Genomic DNA, 24,248 nt, shown 5'->3' with positions numbered 1-24,248 from the left:
ACTTGGCATAAAGTTGCCTCTTTCTCAGAGTCTTCAACACAATGTTTAAGTGCTTCATATGTGCCTTATGACTCTTAGAATACACCAGAATGTCATCTATGAACACAGTCACGAAGCGATCTAAATAACGTCGAAACACTCTATTCATGAGGTCCATAAATGTAGCTGGCGCATTGGTTAGTCCAAATGGCATAACCAGGAATTCATAATGCCCATACCTCATTCGAAACGCTGTTTTAGGCACATCCTCTTCTCTAACCCGTAACTGATGATATCTAGACCTCAAATCAATCTTTACTAAATACCTTGGCACCCTTCAGCTGATCAAACAAATCATCAATGCGAGGCAATGGATATCTATTCCGCACTGTGATCTTGTTCAGCTCCCTGTAGTCAATACATAGCCTCATGGTGCCATCCTTTTTCTTAACAAATAACACTGGAGTGCCCCAAGGAGAAAAACTAGGTCGGATAAAACCCTTATCTACCAGCTCCTGCAACTGAGTCTTTAATTCCCTCAACTCTGTTGGCGCCATTCTGTACAGTGCCTGAGAAATAGGATTTGTTCCTGGAGCTAGCTCGATAATGAACTCGATCTCCCGATGAGGAGGTAATCCAGGAAGATCCTCGGGGAATACATCTGGAAATTCCTGTACTACTGGAATATCTTCTAATCTCAGCCCATTATCTCTAGTATCAATTACATGCGTTATATATCCTGAGCACCCTTTTCTGAGCAACCATTTTGCCGTCATAGCTGAAATGAGGCAAGATGGAAGCACTCTGCGTTGGCCATAAAAAGTTACTTCAGGTCATCTGGGACTACTGAATACAACTTCTTTCCTGAAGCAATCTATTTAGGCACGGTGTTTAGCCAACCAATCCATCCCTAAAATGATATCTAAGTAAACCATTCCCAAAGGAATTAAATATGCCTTCAGAAACACATCTCCCACCATTACTATGCTATCTCGACTGTACCTACCCTCAAAATCTCTCCTGTAGGTACAGAGATCGCCAGTTCGGTCTGCAGAGCTGAAAATCTTACATTGGCATTGTGGGCAAAACTAGGTATGACAAACGAGTGCGTAGCCCCAGGGTCAATCAAAACTCTAGCAGAAATTCCAAAGACCGATAAAATACCTGTAATTACATCAGGTGATGCATGTGCTTCCTGCTAGGACATATTGTACACTCTGCCTATGGCCTTGGAACATCCACCACGTCCCCTTTGCTGACTGCTGCCTCGGCTAGCTACACTGGTCTGGGTTCCACCACTGGATGAAGCCTCCACAAACTGTGGTATCTCTTGTGATCTACCCTGCATACCTGTCCCCGGAGTCGATGCAGCTGTGGTCTCTCTATTCTGAAGGAACAGAGGGCATTCCTTCTGAAAATTTCCAGACTGTCCACAATAATAAAATCCAGTAGTACCCTGCTGGCAAGGCCCAGAATGGTACCTACCACACTTGGCACATTCCTCCTGCCAGATACTGACAGCAACTGTCTCATAGTACCCCTATCTGCACTACCCCCGGAGCGGTTTCCAGAACTACCACTTTGGTTGGAACCTCCACTGGAACTAAATCCAGGTCGGTATCCTCCGTAATTGCGGCCACTAGATGATCCAGGATTGTAACTGCCTCTCTTCGATGATCCCTGACTAGGACCGCCTATGTCAAACTGTTGCCTACGGGGTTCACCCCGTGGTCTGACCATTAGCTGGCTGCTCTCAATCAACGAGGCAGACATCACCACATCACCAAAGTTAGTCAACTGCTGACTGATCACGATATCTTGAATGGAAGCCTTTAACCCCATAGTGAAAAGTTGACACTTCTTGATTTCATCCTCCACCAGTAGAAGACAATACTTAGACAAATCATTAAACTTTTTCTCGTACTCTAATACTGTCATTATCCCCTGTTCCAGCTATAAAAACTCTTGCATCTTCACATTTTGGTAGGCTTGTGGATAGTATTGACTGTCAAATGCAGCTCTGAATACTTGCCACGTAATGGCTAAAGGATCCCGATATCTCCTCTTAACCGAGTCCCACTAATGTCTGGCATTTCTGATCAAGAAGAAGGTAGCCAGAGGAACCTTGCAGTTCTGTGGAACATCCATGACATCCATGATCCGCTCCATCCTTTCTATCCTTTCCTCAGCTACCGCTGGGTTACCATCACCATCAAAATCAATGGCCCCAATCCTCTTAGCTTGATCAGCATATCCCTGGGAGGGATCTCTGGGCTGCCCAGTCCTGGCTAAAGCCTGAGTCAACAACTCTAAAGTCTGCTGGAAGTTGGGATCTCCCAGCATAGTAGGCACAGCAGGTACGGCTCCTGACGGGCCTCCAACAACAGACTGCTCTACCGGTTCAGGTACCGGTGCAGGAACAGGAACTTTCTCCTGCCCTAGCTGGGGATCCTGTCCCCTATGTTGGGACGACTGTCTAAGTCCCTCTACGGACACCACCACGCTTAGGGCCCATCTTTACTGTCACAAGAAACAGATTTTCAGGAAAATGGGAATGTACAAAGTGCAAAGTCTACAGGAAATTAAACCTAACGCTCTGATACCAAGTTGACAGTACCCGATCCAAATTCCGCTTTGGAATCCGAGCCGGACCCTGTGTGTGTCCGACACCTAGCTGATGTCGGGCACAAATGACCTAATTGCCATTCTATGCAAAGCACGATAAAATAACAAGGTTGACTTCTACCGAAAAACCGGCAGAGTTTCCCTTGTAACTGGCTCAATACCCAAACATTTACACATGCCAAACAAGTATATATATATACAACCAACTGCCAGCATACGTATATATACATTCCAACAGTTCAATTCTAAGTCTAGGGCAAAACATCAGAGCAGTTACTAAGAATTTACAAAGGAGTTAATCCTTTTACAAAACAAAAAGTCCTACATCAAAAGGAAGGCACAGAAGATGGAAAACGGCCCGGTGGTGGATTCCTGTGCACGCCTATTGCCTGGAGGCACAAAACAGTAAAAAGGGTGAGTGGACCCAAAAATAAAGTTCAGAAAATAGCATATAAACATACTAACCCTACTGTAAAAACAGTTATACAAAATAAATTATTCTTTTTATTTCTGAAATCAATGCACTCACATAATTATGCACGTATAAAGCCAATCATACTCATGGTCAACATTAATTTCTTAAGGCATTGAAAACAGTTTAAAACTACCATCTAGGTGTACCCCTTATTTCCGTCAATTCCTAATATCCGTCAATTCCCTGCATCACCATGGGTGACACGTACTCGCAGGTCTCAGTGACACGAGGTCAGTCCGAGCCGCAACTCGCAGGATTCAGGGGACCGTAGTCCACCTGATCCGCATAACTCGCTCCACACGAATTCGAGTACAAGGAACTCGTGGCGCAACTGTCAAGCATACTGACAAAACTGAAGGCAACCAATATAATCCGAAGGCAACATTTAATATTTGGGTACAAGGCGGTTCAGGAAAATATAAAGTTTCTGTAACCTTTCAAATTATGCTGCCATTTATCTGATCATTAACTAGAATTTCTTTTTCTATATCCGTTAAAGGGTATTACACTCGGCAGCATGCAAAATAAAATATTCAAAAGCATAAAACAGCTTATAACACTAATATTAGAATAAAATTTATTCAAGATCAAATACTATAATTGAAACTGAATTGCTTAAATTCATTTATAAAAATAAAGAGTCCACTTACTGGTAGTCCGTGCTAGCTGGACCTCTTGAAGGTCCCTCCTGCGGGTCAACTGGTGCCCGGGTACCGGATTGACCACGATCGTGCAATCGCATAATTTCTAGGGAAATATGCTGATATAATCAGTTTTCACAAGTGGTGTTCTGAAATGATCAGGTTACAAATTGTGTTCTGATATAATCACTTGTGAACGTGAAATGACCAAACTGCCCTCCATATAAAAGCACATGTATTGGGGAGTTATTGGCCTTTGATTGCCGACCTAACGCTTCTGGCTTCTCTCCCTTTCTCAGCTCTCTGTCACGGTTCTCTTCCTCTCTCGGCGGTTTATGTGTCCATCGACCACCACCACTCTATTTCTCCCGCTGTCACGGTTCTCTTCCTCTCTCGGCAGTTTCTGTGTCCATCGACCACCACCACTCTATTTCTCCCGCTGTCACGAAAACCTAAGCAGCACTCTGTCGTTCTCTCTCTGCAGGCAATGTTAGGGTTTGGTGAGGGGGTTCTTGACGGTGTCTCAGTTCCCTCTAGTTTCGAGTCTTGAATCGACGTCGGTCTCTTCTCCTCTGCTCCTTCAAGGCCTAAAAAAACCCTAAATTTTGGTTTCGGTTATGACTTTGTTCACAAACGTCCTCCTCCTTCTCAATCCTGTGACAGACAAAAGTCGCGATTTGCTGTAGGTGTTGCTGGGATTTTCGAATTGGGTTCTGTGCAGAGAAGGAGTGATTCTAAGGTGGGTTTTGTATTTGTTATTGACTAGTTTGTGTTTTTGTATGGTTATCATTTGAGAAGGAAAATTTCACTAACCTGTGACTGAATTTGTGAAGTTTAGTAATTAGAGAGATTGCAATAATAATGTAATTTAACTATGAATTAGATCATGCTGGGATCAAACTTGTATTGGTGTATTGAGTTTGCTCTATGGACGAGAAATTGCTATTTGTCATCTAGGATTGGTTCGTTTGTGATGCTTGTTTTGACTTCCATTTTATGAGTCATATTTAGTGTGGGAAAATATTCTGGTGGCAATGGCTATTCCATTATAACACACCATTACCTCAGTAGGCCCTGAATTAGCTGTTGAGTAATAATGCAGAAGTAAAATTGTTGGTATCATTGGTGTTTCAGCACGTAGTAGCATATTTTGCACCCTTCCAGTGTTAATGGTTAATTATGTGATTTTGAAATACTAAAGTTAGTTGGTGTGGAAATTTTCTCTTCCCTGTGGTATAAAACCTGCTAAATTGTGTTGTTATTCCTTGCTTGCAGCTTGTGATATATGTCTGAAAATGGTATTTTATGGGGCTTCAGTATCTGTTTAGAAATTGCATGTTCATCCATCTAGGTTTAGCAGTTGCAGTTGCAGTAACATTTTGACGTGTCTAGTTTGCACACAGAGTCCATAACTGTGAATACTGATGTTCCATGTGTGGTACTGTATTGCATATGACTAGACATGTATATAACTATGGTCATGAGTAGATTGTAGTAGGCATTGATGCATTTGGAGTAATTATTGTAGCCATTTCGCCCAAACCCTGTATGAAGTGGATCCGTGGTTGATGAAATTGTTTTCAGACTTGGGTGGTATTTGGTTTTTGGATGGAATGGGATGTACATTTGGTAGAAGGGAATGTAGATAAGAGGAGAGTGTGGAGAGAGTTGGAGAGTAGAAAAGAGGCTTACAAACATTTATGGTTTTGTCATATGTATATACATATATCAAAATGGGTTGAAAGTATTAGTTTGAGTAATGTACGTATGAAATATGGGTAACCAATGATCCATATGTATGATGTTGTTGTGCAGGGAACTTGAGATTGGCTTGTAAAGCAAAGCTTATGATTCCTGAGGATGAGAAGTACGAAGGAAAGCCATTTGCCCTTTCACACACAAGGACCGCCATTACAACAATAAAGGCGAAGTTCAATACGCAGCAGTTACAGAGGTTCGAGGGAAGTTGTTTTGGTCATCTATTACTGATAGAGGACCTCAAGTGGAATTCACAAATTGTCCACGGCCTGTTGATGAGGAAGGCTGATCCTAAGACAGTTACACAGGTGAACGGGATAAAATTCATTGTGGGTAACAAGTTGATACAATTCACAGCCCAACAATTTTGCCTCATCACGGGGCTAAGGTTCGAAAAGCTCCCTTTCATTCCGAAGGCGACAAATGAAAATTGCTCGTTGAAGCGAAAATACTTCAGCAGCAATAAACCTGCCACCCTTTCGGACCTACACACCGTCTTCATCGAGTGCACAGATGATGAGGATGCGTTAAAGCTTGGAATGGTCTATTTTGCCATTTTTGTTCTATTGGGTAGTGAAAAGCATGTGCTTATTGACATGCGTTATTTGAAGTTGGCTGAAGACCTAGAGGAGTTTGACAAGTATCCATGGGGCGCAGTGTCATATGCAATGACAAATGCTTCACTGTTGAGGGCAGTTTGTGCTGAATACCAACGAGTGAAAGTGCCCCAAAAAAGAAAAATGCCCAAACAAAGTGGAAAGAGAGCGCAGACAAGAATGCGAAGTGGTAGACCAAGAGAGTACATCATAAGGGGGTTTGGCTTCGCTCTTCAAGTGAACACATATCCAGCAATTAACTATTTTATGTAAATACATTTACAGATATTGATGTTTCATTGTTGTGAACAGATTTGGGCTTTTGAAGTGTTCCCAGCATTGGAAGCATTGCATTTCACGGTCCATGAAGACAATAGTCACATCCCTCGAATATTACATTGGAGGAGCAACACGGTGGCCCGTTTTCGGGAGGTTATGAGTCAGGTTTTTGAAAACTTTGAGGTTAGATTTGTTTGTATTAGTCATGTTATGATTAGAAAAAAGTACAAAGTTCACTGATTTTTTTTTTTATGTGTTCAATTGGAGGTTGATGTGCAACTTCTCCGGCCAACAGATATTGAGAAGCAACAACCTTACTGGAGTTGGGGTGATGATGACAACGAAGAAGAAATTGTTGAATTATTTGGGGATGAGGCCGAAGAAAAAACCGGCAATTCTAGTGAAGAAAAAGACGCGGATGTTGAGGAAACAGCTACCCTTCCCTCCTCTTCTAAGGTGAGCATGACCTCTTTCCAATGTTGTGAAAATATTGCGAATACGATAGGAATGAAGTGGAAATAGTTTCCTGGTTTTTGGTAAGCTTTCTAACTGTTGCAGTATAACTGTATGCAGGGCAAAGGGTCTGTTAATGACGTTCGCAGTTTGAAGCATCAATTACGAAGCACTAAGGATCAGTTGGAAAAGCTACGTAGTTCAAATCGGGGGCTTAGGAACAGAGTTCGTGACTTGGAAGCTATTGTACAGAAGAACTGTTTCAAGCATGAGAACGAGTGTGACAGAAATAAAAACGCTATTCGGGATTTGACCCTAAAAATTGCTGCAGTCGAACATTATTTTAAGTTGGAGATGGAGGAGTTAAAAAAAAATTATGGTGGAGAAGGGCATGAGGAAGTCTGTACTGCTCAGATGAATGAAGGAGGGCAGAATGAAGTGTCACCCTTCAATGAACCTACTAGTCCGACTACAGCAGCACCTAAAATGGACACTCAAGTTCCAGCTGATGGAGTAGAAGCCTTCCCAAGCATGCATACAGAACGGGGTGAAATGGAAGCAGCAGTCTGTGGTGATGGAGTGGAAGGCTTTCCAGCCATGCATATAGAAGGGGCTGCAAGGGAAGCGGAAGTCCCTGCTAATGGAGTGGAACCCTTCCCAGCCATGGAAGTCATAGACACTGAAATTGAAACTTCAGTTCGTGAGAGGCAAGTGGACCAACAACCTCACAAGGTTCCTACCTCTGAAGATGTGAAGCTTCCTAGTGTTGAAGATGCCCTCCTTCCTACTCCAGAAGATGGGAATGGGTATAGAGTTATTTGTAAAACAATGTTACATTTGTTAGAGGATTGGAAGAAGATAGAAATTGAGGGGGTGGGATGCAAGGTCAGGCCTCCCATGAAATGTAACATAAGTCTGGTTGGTGATGAAGGGGACAACGAGGCTACTGCCACGGTTCGGAAACCAGATGCTGAAGGCAAAGGGTGCAGACTTAAGCGGGCTGCGACACCATTGTTGAGACCATTCACCGATCCCTCCAGGAAAAAGAGGAAGGTTACTGATTTGCATGCACAGACACCTCAGCCCCGTTTTGATCCGACAAAACCCGTGGCCATGGACGATGTGAAGGCTATCATACAAGTTTGCAGGGCTTGGAAAACTGACATCAGGTTAGGATTTGTATCTTGGCAAAACCAAGATACTTGTTTTTTGATGTATGCAAACAATTTATACGCAGCTATACTATACATGTGTGTGTTATTGTCATATTATACAAGGTGTTCCACTTGTCTATTATATTTCAATTTACCTTTGCAAGTGTTGGTTTTTTAGTGCGGAGCTGGAGCTCGAACCATTTGAAGTTGGGGCAGCTTTTTTTACAAACTGATAGATGAAACTGCATGGATGAGCTCGAGGGTAACAATTTGAACCCGGCTTTATTTCGATCAATCTCTTATTTGATGACATTGACTATGTGTCATTTGTTGTCATCTTGACACCATTGTTGTGTTCTGAAATAGCAGCACCTTGACATGGCCATGTTTCTAATACGCAAAAGACAACTCTCTCATCCTCAACTATTTGGAAGGGAGTGGACAACCGCCGAGTTTTGTCTGCAGGTATGATTGTATCCATATTATGTGTCACTGCAGTTCTTGCATTGGTAGGAGTCATGTAGATCTCTCCTTTTGGTGCTTTGGTTCGGGTTTATATAACGTGTCTTTCACACTTGGTTGCAGCAATTTTTACAGTCGTTTGCAATGCCAAGTGGCAAACGAGTCACGAGGAAACAATATGCTTCAAGGACCGTTGACCCTCCGCCTAACTACCTCAAAAATGTACACCACTTTGTCAATGGGTCATGGCAACATGGGTATGCGCAAGCGTGGACGAAAGTGCGCAAGGTCTATCTCCCGTATAATGTTCGACAGTCCCATTGGGTAGCAGTAGAAGTCGACTTTGTGCGACATACTGTCACTGTCTATGACTCGTATTCTGATTTTACCTCCAACAGTATGCTTGTCTGATTCATGGAGCCTATTACCCATACGCTTGCAAAGGTGCTGCATGAAATGAGGTTTTATGAGAAATCGGAGGTTGAAGCGGTGAAGAGAAAGGGGACTGACATGTCAAACTTTAACCCATTCACAATTTGCAGAATTTCTGATGTTCCTCAACAAAGTGATGGGTAAGCTGTGTTCTTTTAAAGCACCATAATCGGATGTTATCAATACGTGCACTTCTAACTTGTCTACTGCTCGGGTGGACAGTACTTCATGTGGCATTATGACAGTCAAATATATTGAGTACCTTAGTGCCGGCATTCCTTTACATACCATTGACCCATCGAAGTTTGGCTACTACCGATTGAAGCTTGCAATCGAGGCTTTCAGGGGGGAGGCCTATGTATGAGGTAAAAGTCCTAATCTAACCTCATTGCTGCTTTATTGTTAACTATTGCCTTTGGAATTGCGTTGTTATTTACTTCATTGTAGTTACGTCGTACGTACTCACCTGTGACGTCAATGTTCATTTAAGATAACTTACATTATGTTCGGAACTTGTCCAACTGTGATGAATAAAAATGGCTACTTTTGTGCATCAAAGTTTAGGGTATTGGGGATTTGAACACTATAGATGATAATGTCAATGTTTCGCAACTGGCATCTGATTTACGTATGTCATATGTTCTAAACTCCGACTGTGTCTAATCCAAAACTTGTTTCATGTTCTTTATGAAAGGTTCAAACAATTAATTCTTCAAATTGAACATGTCTTATGACATCTCATTTTCCCTTTATATGAACGCTGAAGTGGCACATATGTCCTCCTTCTGCAGGTGGTCCTTCGAGCTTCATACCCATATTGACATCTCAGATTCTGTATATGTATGTGAAAGAAGTTGCAGGCTGTTTTGTCGTATTGTGAATATTGAAACTGAATATGAGTTTTTGCGTAACATGGCACAATTTTTGACATTTTGCACACCACGCGATAAAGTGGGGTGATTTTGTAGTTTGTTGCAGGGTGTTCATTTATGTAACGGAATTCAACTGTACTTGTCTTCCATGGTAGAAGGGCTGTATTCACTTTCCTTTGTTACAACTAATTGTTGACATTCTGTGCTTAACAGAGATTGTAAATCCATCATTTGGCACAAGTTGCAGCGAAATGCAATTTTTTGGGGCCACCCACATTGTAGCCTTTTTCCATTATTTTATCGCCACTATAGCGAAATATTCGACTCTCATTTGGCAATATATTAGGGTGTTCTTTTTCGTGACAGTTGAAAGTATATATTGGGTGGCTATGTCATGGACCTGTAAACATGAGACGACAGTGCATTGTCGACTGTTTAGTTTAGTTTAGTTAGGTTGAATACTTTGTTTTGTATATGCATTTTTTAAATCCGATCCGCATGGAAATGTCAGGGTTGGTTAGCACAAACATTTTCATTAACGCTCGGCTGGACCAATTAGAAGCTCAAATTTGACGTCATTGAGTTGTAGTTTTGGGAGGTCCCTCACCGTCAAATATTTAGTTCTTTCTCATGTTTTACGTGGAATAATTGGTCTGACGATTGAGGCTGCATAAGAGTTGATACCAAAATACCTGATCCTGGGGTTATTGGCTATGCCTTTTGTGTTTGCCTTTTCAACCCAATATGAAATAGAAAACGACCATGTCTGCCATCACTGATTTATAATAAATCAAACCTATTCCATTACATCCATAACCTAACCAACTTTAACCTGCCAACTGTAGATGACCAGGAGTCCTATTACATTTGGAAAACAACAAATAAATGATCATTCCAACCAAGAAAACAGAGACCCAAAACCATGGGATTTTCATCTTCCCTTTTCCAGCGTTTTGTTCTTCTTCCAAGCGGTTTATTTTCCTAAGCAAGCCTGGAATGATGTGCTTCGATCTGTCACACATCTCTGGGTCAGCCCATTCCCAAAATGTACATCTATTCCTCTGCAGAAACGGAATCAATGTTTTCAAACAAAGACAGCCAGCATCAGATTTGGAATACAGACAATTCCCAAATATCAGCTCAAACTTACACAGAAATAAACATACCCTTGCACATACTTGAAACCTCCTTCCAGGATGAGCAACCGTCCACGATGTATGCGTTTTGACAACGTTCCCACAGTAGCACAGCCGTGAACACACTGAACTTGCGGCTTCCATTTCCCAGCGAGATCTTGAAGTCGCCTCTTGACCGGGCAACCGAGACGTCACTGACTCACCCTCACCGGTACGGAGGCTCCTGCTACTCATCTTCTTGTTTTGGAAGGTATGAATTGTTGTTCACGTTGTGTGATATTTAGGGTGCTGAAGAAGGTCATCCCAAATTCAAAGGGTTACACTTGCATGTGCACAATGTTTCAGTTACATGGTGTGAGTGCATAAACATGAAACCTGGACTTAATGGGGTGTTTTACCATTGCCTACAGTAAGTATATATTGGGCCTAATGTTATTCATAGCCTTGGCTTATGACAGATACGGCATGGTATACACTTGCATATACAGTAGATGCCATTCTTCGTTGTCTGTATATTGGTGTATGATTGACGTATTGATAGGACAGTGGCACTATATTGGTATCGTATTGCACCTTTATTGTATCGATATTGATTTGTATTGGTTTTATAATGCCCGATATTGGTGTTATATTGGCATTCCAATGTAACCTCTGCATGATTTGCAATTGGTACAGCTATTATAAATGTTTTTATACTGTCTTACGTATTGGTTTTGCACTGTCATTTAACAAGTCTACAAATCTGAACTATGCGGAAGGTAATTACGTTATATCGAATATGAAATGAATGCAGCCAAACTACATCAACTGCAGTTATCAAACCTCATGCATACAACACAAAACAAAGGCACCTGAAACGTACATATAATACGAAGGCCACCTCAACCTGGCAGCATACAAAATAAAATAACAAGCCAGGTGAAACTTACTGAAGACAAAATTTACAAAGAGGTGACCTCAAACTTACATAATACAATCTTAACAAAGACGGCACCTGCAGCTTACATTATACATATGTACGAACGAGGCCCCCTCAAACTTACAGAAAACAAACGAAATAAATAAAAAGGGCACCTCATACGTATATATTACAAAAAGAGGGCACGTCAAAAATTCCACTGTACTGGGTTTGTCCCCAATAGTAACCATGGTAATATTACAAGGCAAACCCTCTGGCTGTGGCCGAATTTCGAGTTGCATACCCGTCAAATGCGGCGACCGCGACCCATTAAGTTCATGACCCCTCCAACAGTGATGTCCCACTTTACTTCTGCATCCACAATTTGTGCAAACTTCCTAAATAGTTCGAAGCCGGATTCCAGTTGTTGTTGCTTCAGCTGAGCCATTTCGTCTGGTTCTTTGAATGCAATAACTGCACCGGCAGGGGCATTTTCAATTCTAGCTCTGACAGCCTTCATATGTAGGAGATGCATCCGGGCTTGATAACGCGCCCGAATTGTGCGTTTTTTTATGACACCCCACCTAGCTTGGCCCTCTTTAATTTTGCTAACTATGTCTGCATGGAGATTTTTCCAGAACATTGTATTGGCTCGACATTGCTGCAGTCCATGGACCCAGTCTTCAGTGTCTTCTGTTGCTGCTTTCGCAGGTGTTTCAGTGTCCCCTCCTTCAGTAATGGCAAGGGTTGGGTTTGGTGTGGGGTTGGGGTCCATGGGTGTTGGGTATTTACTGTGGGTTGGTGTGGCCATTAGTTTGCCCAAACTGCCATTCATTGTGATGTAGGTGAAATAGCTGCACAGGCAGGGGGGTTTGGTTGCAGTAAGTGTGATGGAAATGTTGGGTGGATGCAGCTGGGTTACAATTAAATAGTGGGAGGTATTAATGACCAGGAGTAAATGACTGTGATGAAGAGGCGGGAGTTATTGGCGGCAGTTGTTGGGTCTAATTTTAGGCGGGAGTTATTGGCGGGAGTTGTTGGGCAACACGTTTGACTTGGGCTTTGCATGATAACGGCTGTATATAACTATCATTTACCATTGGTTGGTGGTTGTTGTGTGGGACCCTTGTTGAATTTGCAATTGATTCCTTTTGTCCTCTTTCCCCAATTTCCGTCCTGTACCAAAACTACAAATTGTCCCAAATATATGAGTACAGTAATTTGACAATGAATGGGCCAATTACAAAAATGGACCATGAAACTATTTGTGTTTCCAATTTCCTTTTTGCTGTCTTCTAAATTCCTTCATAGGAGTTCCATTTTTGTATATAACGGTGAATTCCTAACTCTGATTTTTTTCCATTTGCAAATATTTGTAGGTGTATTAATCCCACCTGACGTTTTATTCGCCTTAACATTTTGGTCGGGACTGTATATGACTGATTTGGTGGTATTAATTTGTTTTTAGATGGACTTGCCTATTGTCGTCATTTGTAGGGGATACTTTGTCATTTGTGAACAAGTCTGTACAGTTGGTAAAATGAGTTAATGGGGAACTTGCTCCTAAGCTATTATTCATATGGCAACACCTTCAATATTAATATAGTATAGAATTGTGATGAAGATTGTGTGTAATTTGTGTAGTCACTGTTGTTCAGGTGTGTATATTGGTACGGCTGAGTATTCCAACGTTGACAGGTGTGTATATTCGTATTTGGTCCGACTGTAATGGGCATATTACAATGCTGTCAGTGACAGAGAGGAGTAATGACTGAAGACTGATTTTGTAATGTAGTCATTGAAAGCAATATAAAACACACAACTTCCTCTATATAAGAGGGTCTAACCTACTCATTCAATTCCATATATATTAGACACGATAGCTGTACTAAAGCTCACCCTATTGTTGGTAACGAAAACGATGCTCCAGATTCAACCTAACGTTAACTGTTTTTCCGGGTGCATGTGTGCATTATCCCCATTTGAAGTTGAAGATGTCAGACGTAATCCCTCCAAACGAGGTTGTTAGTTACCCAGGAGACCAGCCATGGCATGTCCCTTTCCCATCTCCACCTAGGACTCCAAATAACGATCCCACGTCATCCGGAAGTGAGGCTGACAACATTGATCCGCTAAAGAAAATAGCTGAAGTGAAGCATCACCTCCAATATTTGTGTACGGCAACGGATTGGTGGGAAACCAAATGCGATATTCATGGCCAGGTGATGGGCAACTTGACGAACAAGCTGAACAAAGTATTTGCTAGAGAAGTTAAGCAAACAATGAAAGCCCAAAGTCGAAGCGCGAAGTTAGCCTCGTTGACGTTACAATTGGAAGAAACAAAGAAAGATGCTGTCCAAAAATTCACTGAATCTGAAGAATTTAATCATGAACTGGTTGAATGTTTTAACAATGGGTTCGAGATGTTCCGGGATTATGCTTCCGTCGTGTCACCTGACTACAATTGGAGCGAAATAGATGTTGGTGGTGTCTGGCAGGCGCTGAATAAGGGTGGCCAGGGAATGGCTGATCATAGCCTTGTGCATGCAGCGAGGAAGAAGACCAAAGAATTGGATCTATTCATGAACCTGTAAACATGGTGATTTTGTGGAAGGGTTTCTGTAGCTGGGTCAGGGTAAGTACGGGTGGAATCATTTTGTATGTATTTGGTGGCTTTTGTATGAATGTGGTGCCTTGTTTACGCCTTCCTCTTATTCTCACCGTTGAGTGGGAAATTACTTAGTTTGTATAAATTTGAAGTGATGTAACGTGGAGGTGTGCTTATTAAACGTTTATTGGCCTCATATTAGAAGCATTAAGCATGTATATTGTGTTTGTATTGTATAATTATTGACTCATATTGCAATCGTATTGTGCTTATAGTATGGTTTTATTGCTGCTTTATGGATATACACCTCATATAATAGCCTCTACATCTGAGTAATGATAAACAGTGACTCTAGCAACGGTCGTATATATGGAGGGTTTCGGACAGATCGATGGTTATGACGCGCGGAATATCCATGGAAATATGGGACATATATCGATACCTTAAGGCAATTGGATACAAACCACGGACACTGTAAAAACATGAAATTTTTTACTAACAAGACAAATAAAGTTATGAAAGCAATAATAATAAATGCCCCAAAAAAAAAGATTATAGACATTTAATTAATGAAGTAACAATTTGAAAGGATAGGTGGTAATATTCAGTACTGATTTAAGTTCAGTAGTTAGTCATTTCAGTACTTATAATGAACATTGGAATTAAATAAGCAATAACAAGAAATGGAGTGAATAATTAAGTATTTGAAAAGTCCATATCACGATAGTAGTGATGTGCTCACCATGTGTAGCTGCATGGATAGTTTCCCAAAAACTATATATAGTTTGGTCTATGGCAATCAGAACAATGAGAAATCATGAAGTACAATGACGCTCCCAGTAATTGCGTAACATTTGCATTTGAAGGAGTTTTACGTACGAGATTACATTTTAGTTAGCCTTCTAGGCCATTTCATTTTGGACACAAACCTTTTTAATTACACTACCAATAGCAGTGCAACAAAGGTACAATACAATACCAATTCGAGGGCAACGAACATACAATACAATACCAATACGGCGCAACAAAGTCACAATACAATACCAATACGGTGAATATAAAGACAGGACAAAACGTTGTGTAGGAAAGGAAACCAAGTGATGCCAACGTGACTACAATCACAGTTCACAACACCAAATCGAATACAATTTAAATTAAAATAAATAAAAGGTACATCACAAACGAATAGAAATGCTAATGTGTAAGACACATTGGCCAGTGGAACACTGTTAAATAACAGCTGGTTTCCTTTTCACAGGTGGAAGTGTAAGTTCACAAATTTGTACTAATAATAGGCTCTCATTGCAAGGAACTTGTTACCTTGTTCCATATGCTTCACATGACCGTTTAATTGACGGACTTCCATCCCTGCAGCATCACCGAACCTATTCATGAACTTCACAGTTGATGACAACTGAGGTACAAACTGAACAACTGTACAATATGCGCAAATAGACACTTCAGTTCTTGAGAGGGACAGATTGTTTGCATGTATTTCGGTAGTGGCCCTTCACATCACACCTTGAGCATTTTTTTTGCCGGGAGTCCTCTCCTTTGGAAGGTACTCTTTGCATTTTGCAACGGCCCGGCATAACCTTACAAACAGGAGGAAGGATTTTGACATTGTTCAAATGTTCGGGAATAACCCATGTGCCTTTAGGTGGTAAAGGATAAATAGATTCAGCATATGCAGCTGCCCATGTAGCTCGTGTATAATAAGAAGAGGCAAAGGAGTAGGGGTTCAAATTCAAGTGCCGACATACTGCAATAGCATGCTTGCACGGGAGTTGCTCCAAGTCAAACTTCCTGCACGTACAACTACGGTTTGCCAAGTGCACCAGACCGTTCAAATCACCATCCAGAACATTATACTCTACATCATTGATTTTGACCACATTCATCCTTGACGCAGCGTCTAACCTCTTCCTTAACTTCTGTTCACCCAAATCAGGGCACAATGTAGAATGACATTTCATTGCTAAATCTCGACGTTGACTAAACCAAGTGAGAAGTAAATTTGTGATTTCATCGATCAAGTGTAGGACCGGAAGCATCCTTGCAAAACGAAGAACTGAATTAATGGACTCCACAATATTCGTTGTCATCACATTATAGCGTCATCCATCACAGTGGGCCCGAGACCACTTCTGAATGCCTGCACGTAGTAGATAAGTTCTTACTCGCTCATTGTTTATCATCGAGAAGTGACGATTGAACTCCGCTAGACGATAAGACTTCGCTGCCCTTACAAAATACCCCAATATCGGATCCCGTTGCTTCAAGTGAAATGAGGCTTTCATATTGCCCTTCAAGTGATAAAAGCAAATACCATGGCTTGCCCCAGGAAAAACTCTACGCAACCCATGTTGTATGCTAACATTGCGATCAGATATGACAACAAGATTCGAGCAATCACCAATTGCACAATGTAATTTTCTCAAAAACCACTCCCATGCTGCATCCGTCTCCAAATCTCCAATCCCAAAGGCAACAGGATATATGTTGCGATTTCCGTCAAATGCGGTCGCAACAAACAAAACACCTTTATACTTGCACTTCAAATGGGTAGCATCAACAGCAATCACAGGCCGCATTGACGACTTAAATCCTCGTATGCATGCACCAATTGACGTAAAAAAATATAAGAAGTGGTCAGCTGCATCAGTCTGAATGTATGTCAAAGTTCCCGGATTTGTACGCTCCAATTCATAACAATAGGAAGGGAGAAGGGAATACGACTCTTCTGCAGACCCTCTCATTGTTTTGAAAGCTAACTCTCGGCTTCTCCAAGCTGTAGAGTAGCTTATGCTGACACCAAATTTTTTTTTCACATCTGTCTTTATATCAGCTGCAGTATAAATGCTGCGCGAATCCTGAAATCTCCATTTAACACAGTCAGACACCAATTCGGCCGTAGCTTGAGGATGGTGACTACTTACAAACCTCAGATCACATTCATGAAGTGGATCGTATTTAACAACCTTAAACTCATGTAATCCAACTTTATATGCCCGAAGTTTCCAAGGGCAAGGCACCTGCCAACAGCGAACACAAAACCGATGCTTCCCAGATTGGACTGTTTTGAACCGAAAGTGGCCTCTAATTGCTGCTAAACTGATGGTTTTTAAAAGGGCAATCTTATTTGGATAAACTCGGCCAACCTTCAAATTTGCTTCCCAATTTATGCACGAAAGGCCTCCACCATAACCAATATATTCCACACTCTCACCATGCTTCGAATCAACCCGAATTGTATGCATTTCACTCGAACTTGATTGCCAGGGAGGTTCAGATTGCACCTGTCTACACTGCACAGTGGAGGGTTCCGCATTGCTGTCCTCAGGAGGATGCACAATTGGTGCAGAGTATGGTTCCTCTTCATTGCTAGGTTGATACAAATCAGCAACTATGTTTTCACCGCTTTCAAAATGAACTTCTTCAACCCAATCACTCCAATTAAAACCATTCCCACCATTTTCAGTTTCATTGTGCGAAATTACCACATTTCTTCGTTCCACAACAAAGGGAGCAGGAGCATTGCTACTCTCAATGCTTACAATGCCATTGCACCCTTCAATACCATGACCTTCGATATTTTTCAAGCTTGCTACTAAAGGGGTTACTTTAGAGGCCATAACATCTGTGTTGTACTTGAGAAAATACTGAACATCATCATTGTCTTCAACCCTTATGTGCTTACTGATAGATGCGGATACAAGAACTGAATACTTCAATGTGACACTATATTTCGTGGGCTCTGCATCCATGATCTTATAAATGCATTCAACAAGTTCAGAAAACGTTACGTTCCGTGACACTATTATGCCTTTAGCCTCCCCACCTTCGTAACTCTCAATGTTATCCTTCTTAACCCAACTTCCATTGTAGCATACCAAAATTCCAACTGTATCCATTTCTGCAAATAACATAAATAATTACTACACCAATTCATAACACTAAAAAATAAAAAATAGATGAATAAAAACATGCACAACAGTCATTCCACTACACATATCATCTTCTAAATCCTCAAATCTTCAAACTCAAATTGTAGCTGCTTCAACAAGTAACTTTTATTCCTTTTTGTTTTTTCTCTGATTTTGTACATATCTGTGGGTTCCAAGTTATTAACAAACTAACATACACATACAATGGCAGAAATATGAACCCTCTAACCCTCCAAGGCTTTTGCACAAATGTAAACACCTTCAACAAAAGGATCAGGTTGTGATAGAAAATGTATAATGTAGTACAAGCTCAATTACCAAATTCGAAACCAAAACAAACAAACTATACTTCTTATTACCAAAACAAACCCAGAATGCCAATAAATTCCCCACATTAGCATCTAAATTGAGCCTAACACTAGCCGTATTTACAAATTTTTAGGCCAGACAAAGTTAACATATGATTTTTCTGTGTGCTGTTATTTTCACCATTACCAAACACATTGCACTACATTATACACGCATTCAGTCAATTTTAAACAAAATTCAAGTTCACCAGACAGATCCCACTGCAGATAATATCACAAACTATGAATTTCAACATATCATAACTCCTTCAAACTGAAAATTTAAGCTTTTATCTCTCTGTGGTGAAAAGGGGCTGAACGATTTCATAATACACATACACTACCAAACCAATATCACAACTCACATCCGTTCACAACGACACCGGAAGTCGCCACTTTCCCTTCTCTGTGGACTCGCAGCAGTCACCTCGATCTGGAGGTCAACAATGGAGGCCGTGCCTTTCGGCTTCGCTGCGCCCAAGCTAGGGTCCCAAATTTGAGGACATCTGGGTTATGACGATGGATGGGTTGCGAACTGGATTGCTCAGTGGGAACATGTCTCGTGACCTGGAGTTCCCCCAATTTTTGCCAACCTTCCAACACAGAGGAGAGAGAGTTTTAGGAGTTCAGACAAGTTCCCTTTTAGAAAAGGGGTGGCAAAGGGTTGCTACATGTGCTTTTATATGGAGGGCAGTTTGGTCATTTCACGTTCACAAGTGATTATATCAGAACACAATTTGTAACCTGATCATTTCAGAACACCACTTGTGAAAACTGATTATATCAGCATATTTCCCAAATTTCTAAACCATAGCTCTAGGGTTCGAGATTTCGAAGTATCTGGGACTCCGATTCACAATCCGTCGAATCCTACACGATTATGAAATCATCTAGAGTAACATATCTGAAAATGATTACGATCCAACGGCTCAACAGTAATTGAACCCGGAAATTGCAAAATATGTAAAATCCGTTCGAGACTCAAACGGTATCCAAATTGAGATCCGTGAATTTCTACGCGCTCATGACAACCTAAGGATCTCATCAAGACACAGTGCCACTTCACTACCATCGCCAACACGCTGGTAGCGCTGGGTGCCCAAAGCCATTACGTCTCGCCGAAAAATCTCAAAACCACGGCTCCAAACTCCTACCGTAGGTATAACACCATATTTGGAGTCACTTTTCTTCTTGGACCTACCCCAAAAACTGACCGGAAGTGGCCGAACTCGGAGGCCGAAAACCGTCCGAATTTCCAATTTGAAAAATCAATTACCTACGTTAAGAACCGATTGAATCCTACCCAACAGGCAGCTAGAACAACTCGAGAGGTTCAAAATCCATACCTGGATTGTCAGATTTTGTGGCCGGACGACGGAGAACGACGGCCGTGAAGTTTTGGTCAAACCTGCTCGGATTTCTGCAATTTTCGGCTGATGGAGTGGCTGACGGTGACGGAAGCGGGCTGAGGCGTGACGGCGGGGTCGGGCCGGTCAGATTCGTACCAGTGCCGTGGCCGGAGTTGGTGGTTGCGCGAAATGGAAGAAGGCGTAGCGCGCTCGCGACGGGAGAGAGAGAGAGAGAGAGAGAGAGAGAGAGAGAGAGAGAGAGAGAGACTGAGGGAGAAGAGAGAGAAGTGAGGTTTAAAAATCTAAATTTTCAAATTACCGTTTTGCCCCTTGTAATATTTTAATCGTATTTCCTTCATTAAAGCTCCGATTCGAGCCCACTTCGTGTCTACGGACTCGTTTCGTCGTACTCTACACAACGGTGTATGTGGACTTACCAAATTCCTTCTTGGTAAAAAGTCAACTTTACTTTTCAAGGGAAAAATTGTCTTTTCCTCTAAATAAATTACTAATAAAATATGAATTTAGGTTTGGGTTATTACACGAAGTGGTGTACGAAATGGAGTGGTTGGAGTATTGCGTAGTTTCAGTAATTGGATTTCACTCAAAAGTCACCAAATGACTCCTCCCACCATATTATGATGTTCCCCAAGTTTTGGACTCAATCCGATATCGATTGGTCCATGAAATTAGACAATTCAGGTTCCTACGAAGTACGTTACGAAATGGAGCTGTCGGTGTATTGCATAGTTCTAGAGATTAGATTTCACTCAAATCCCACTAAATGACTCCTCCCGCCATATTACGATGTTCCCCAGTTTTTGGTCTCAATCCGATATCGATTGTTCCACGAAATTGGACAATTCAGGTTCGTACGAAGTTCGTTATGAAATGGAGTGGTTGGTGTATTGCATAGTTTTAGCCATTGGATTTCACTCAAAAGTCACCAAATGACTCCTCTCACCTTATCATGATGTTCCCCAAGTTTTGGAATCAATCCGACATCGATTGGTCCATAAAATTGGACAATTCAGGTTCGTACGAAGTTCGTTATGAAATGGAGTGAGTGGTGTGTTGCATAGTTTTAGCCATTGGATTTCACTACAAAGTCACCAAATGACTCCTCCCGCCATATTATGATGTTCCCCAAGTTTTTGACTCAATCTGATATCGATTGGTCCATAAAATTGGACAATTTAGGTCCGTACGCAGTTCGTTACGAAATGGAGTGGTTGGTGTATTGCATAGTTCTAGAGATTGGATTTCACTTAAAACCCACCAAATGACTCCTCCCACCATATTATGTTGTTCCCCAAGTTTTGGACTCAATCCGATATCGATTGGTCCATGAAATCGGACAATTCAGGTTCGTACGAAGTTCGTTATGGAATAGAGTGGTTGGTGTATTGCATAGTTGTAGCCATTGGATTTCACTCAAAACCCACCAAATGAGTCCTCCCGTCATATTATGATGTTCCCCAAGTTTTGGACTCAATCCGATATCATTTGGTCCATGAAATTGTACAATTCAGGTTCGTACGAAGTTCGTTATGAAATGGAGTGGTTGGTGTATTGCATAGTTGTAGCCATTGGATTTCACTCAAAAGTCACCAAATGACTCCTCCCACCATGTTATGATGTTCCCCAAGTTTTGGACATAATCCGATATTGATTGGTCCATGACATTGGTCAATTCAAGTTCGTACGAAGTTCGTTATGAAATGGAGTGGTTGGTGTATTGCATAGTTGTAGAGATTGGATTTCACTCAAAACCCACCAAATGACTCCTCCCACCATATTATGATGTTCCCCAAGTTTTGGACTCAATCCGATATCAATTGGTCCATGAAATTGGACAATTCAGGCTCGTACGAAGTTCATTCGGAAATGGAGTGGTTGGTGTATTGCATAGTTTTAGCCATTGGATTTCACTTAAAAGTCACCAAATGACTCCTCCCACCATATTATGATGTTCCCCACGTTTTGGACTCAATTCGATATCGATTGGTCCATGAAATTGGACAATTCAGGTTCGTACGAAGTTCGTTACGAAATGAAGTGGTTGGTGCATTGCAAAGTTGTAGAGATTGGATTTCACTCAAAACCCACCAAATGACTCCTCCACTATATTATGATGTTCCAAAAGTTTTGGACTCAATACGATATCGATTGGTCCATGAAATTGGTCAACTTATGTTCGTTTGAAGTTCGTTCTGAAATGGAGTGGTTGGTATATTGCACAGTTCTGGAGATTGGATTTCACTCAGAACCCACCAAATGACTCCTCCCACTATATTATGATGTTACCCAAGTTTTGGACTCAATTCGATATCGATTGGTCCATGAAATTGGACAATTCTGGTTCGTACAAAGTTCGTTATGAAATGGAGTGGTTGGTGTATTGCACAGTTCTAGAGATTGGATTTCACTCAAAACCCACCAAATGACTCCTCCCACTATATTATGATGTTCCCCAAGTTTTGGACTCAATTCGACATCGATTGGTCCATGAAATTGGACAATTCGGGTTTGTACAAAGTTCATTACGAAATGGGGTGGTTGGTGTATTGCATAGTTCTGGAGATTGGATGATAAGGTCATAATTTTACACATTTGCATGCCTTCTTTGCTTAGTAATTTTTTTAGCTTCTCTTTATTTTGAGTCTCTTACCTATGTTTGTGTGTTTTGTAGGTTAAGACAGCAAGGGGATGACATTTGATACAATTCATCCATGTTAAGGGCTGAGTGGCACAAGAGGAATATGAGCTTAAAAACAAAACCAATTTGAGCCACAGTCCTTGTCAGTCCAGTTTCGTAGGTCGTCTTGCAGGCCTCATTTCAGCAACTTGCACAGGTCGGATGAGGATACATCCTTGACAGAAGTTGTTCCAATGGGTGTTTATTGTAACATATCCAACTTTCAGCCTAATTAGATAAATCTGGAGCCCTCAGCAGGTCAAAGACTGAACCAAGTTCACAGAAATGTCATGTTGGCTGCCATCACATTTAATGTGGCTACATCCCTAGAGCCATGTGCTACACATGGGCAGCCACACATGGGAGTCAAATCAGCTCAGAAGCTCAGAAAGATGAACAAAAGTCAAGCTTTCCATAAAGAAACCATACCAAAGCATGTATTTGGCAGCTGTAGCAGTTGGCAAGTATGGGCAGCTATAGCAGTTGGGAGCAGCTAAGAGAGGTGTGCTTCACCAGCCAAAGGGGAGGACGAAATTGCACTCTATAAATAGAGAGATGCACACTCATTCAAGAGGAGGGTCAGACACACACATTCACTTCATCCATTACTCTCATACACACATTCAGATTCACTACAAAGAGAGAAGAGAGCTTGGAGCTGTCAAGGGAGCTTGGAGCTGTCCTGATAACTTCCTTGCTGCCATCATCTAGTTCTTCTCCTCTCTTTATCCTATCTATGTATTTCTTATTTGCTGTATTCATATTTATGTCTAACTAATCCATTTAGTTAGGGCTTAGGATGAAGCCCTAGTCATGAATATTCAATGTTATGGATGATTTTATAGTTAATTGATTATCTTGCTTTTATTATCAAGTTGTTAATCTCCAGTTTATTATGTGCTTGATGTATGTTTTCTTGGAGTAGCTAACTAGGATTTTCTGCATCTAGCACAGGTTGGGAAGGGGTTTAGATTCACCAATTCTACTCTCCTTCCACAAGCAACACATGAATGGCCTAAGAATCATTCAAGGGGTTAATAACCATAGGTTGACTAGGACAGGTACCATGTTCTAGGACTTGTGTGATGATCATATTCTCAAGGAGCTTAATGATTCTTGTATGCTTTATTCTAAGTAGATACTATGCTTAGGTTGCATATTAGAGATCACGTGTTGTGTAGATACCATGCATAATCACATGCCTTAGGAGAATCATGCATCCTGCACCTAGATACCACAGGCTTGTATGCGATAATCTATTGTTGATGAAGCTTGAGTCAATTTCTATGCATTCATAACTTGGATAGGAAAACTAGTGGTGGATTCCAAGGCTCTAGCACCTCTCAATTATTGTTTCACAATCTGTTGATTGCTGCCAGTGTTTACTTTCGAGCACTTTCATTTCACTTTCTTCTTTTCGTTTCAACAATAAAACCCCCCATTTCGAGTGCGTGTGTGGTGCTAGGATTCTATCCTAGACCTTGAGTAATTAGCCAGAGGCATTGTTGAATTCGACCTTGCCTTTAGCTAGTTAGTAAG

At 41.3% G+C, this 24,248-nt stretch overlaps 1 protein-coding gene and 2 long non-coding RNA genes across 3 annotated transcripts; all 3 read left to right on the top strand.

Annotated features, from left to right (window-relative positions):
• LOC109946794 lies at positions 5,006-6,347 on the top strand. The gene is made up of 2 exons (XM_020555628.1): positions 5,006-5,018; positions 5,536-6,347. Exons 1-2 carry the CDS (start codon positions 5,006-5,008, stop codon positions 6,345-6,347), a joined length of 825 nt encoding a protein of 274 aa, XP_020411217.1.
• On the top strand, positions 8,178-8,557 carry LOC109948983. The gene is made up of 3 exons (XR_002271473.1): positions 8,178-8,222; positions 8,330-8,425; positions 8,546-8,557. It is a non-coding gene; the product is annotated as an uncharacterized LOC109948983 (long non-coding RNA).
• On the top strand, positions 8,972-9,691 carry LOC109947953. The gene is made up of 3 exons (XR_002270748.1): positions 8,972-8,994; positions 9,077-9,219; positions 9,646-9,691. It is a non-coding gene; the product is annotated as an uncharacterized LOC109947953 (long non-coding RNA).

This window comes from Prunus persica, chromosome G1 (assembly GCF_000346465.2).
Source record: "Prunus persica cultivar Lovell chromosome G1, Prunus_persica_NCBIv2, whole genome shotgun sequence".
Lineage (NCBI taxonomy): Eukaryota > Viridiplantae > Streptophyta > Magnoliopsida > Rosales > Rosaceae > Prunus > Prunus persica.
This window is presented reverse-complemented; position numbering and strand designations above follow the sequence as displayed.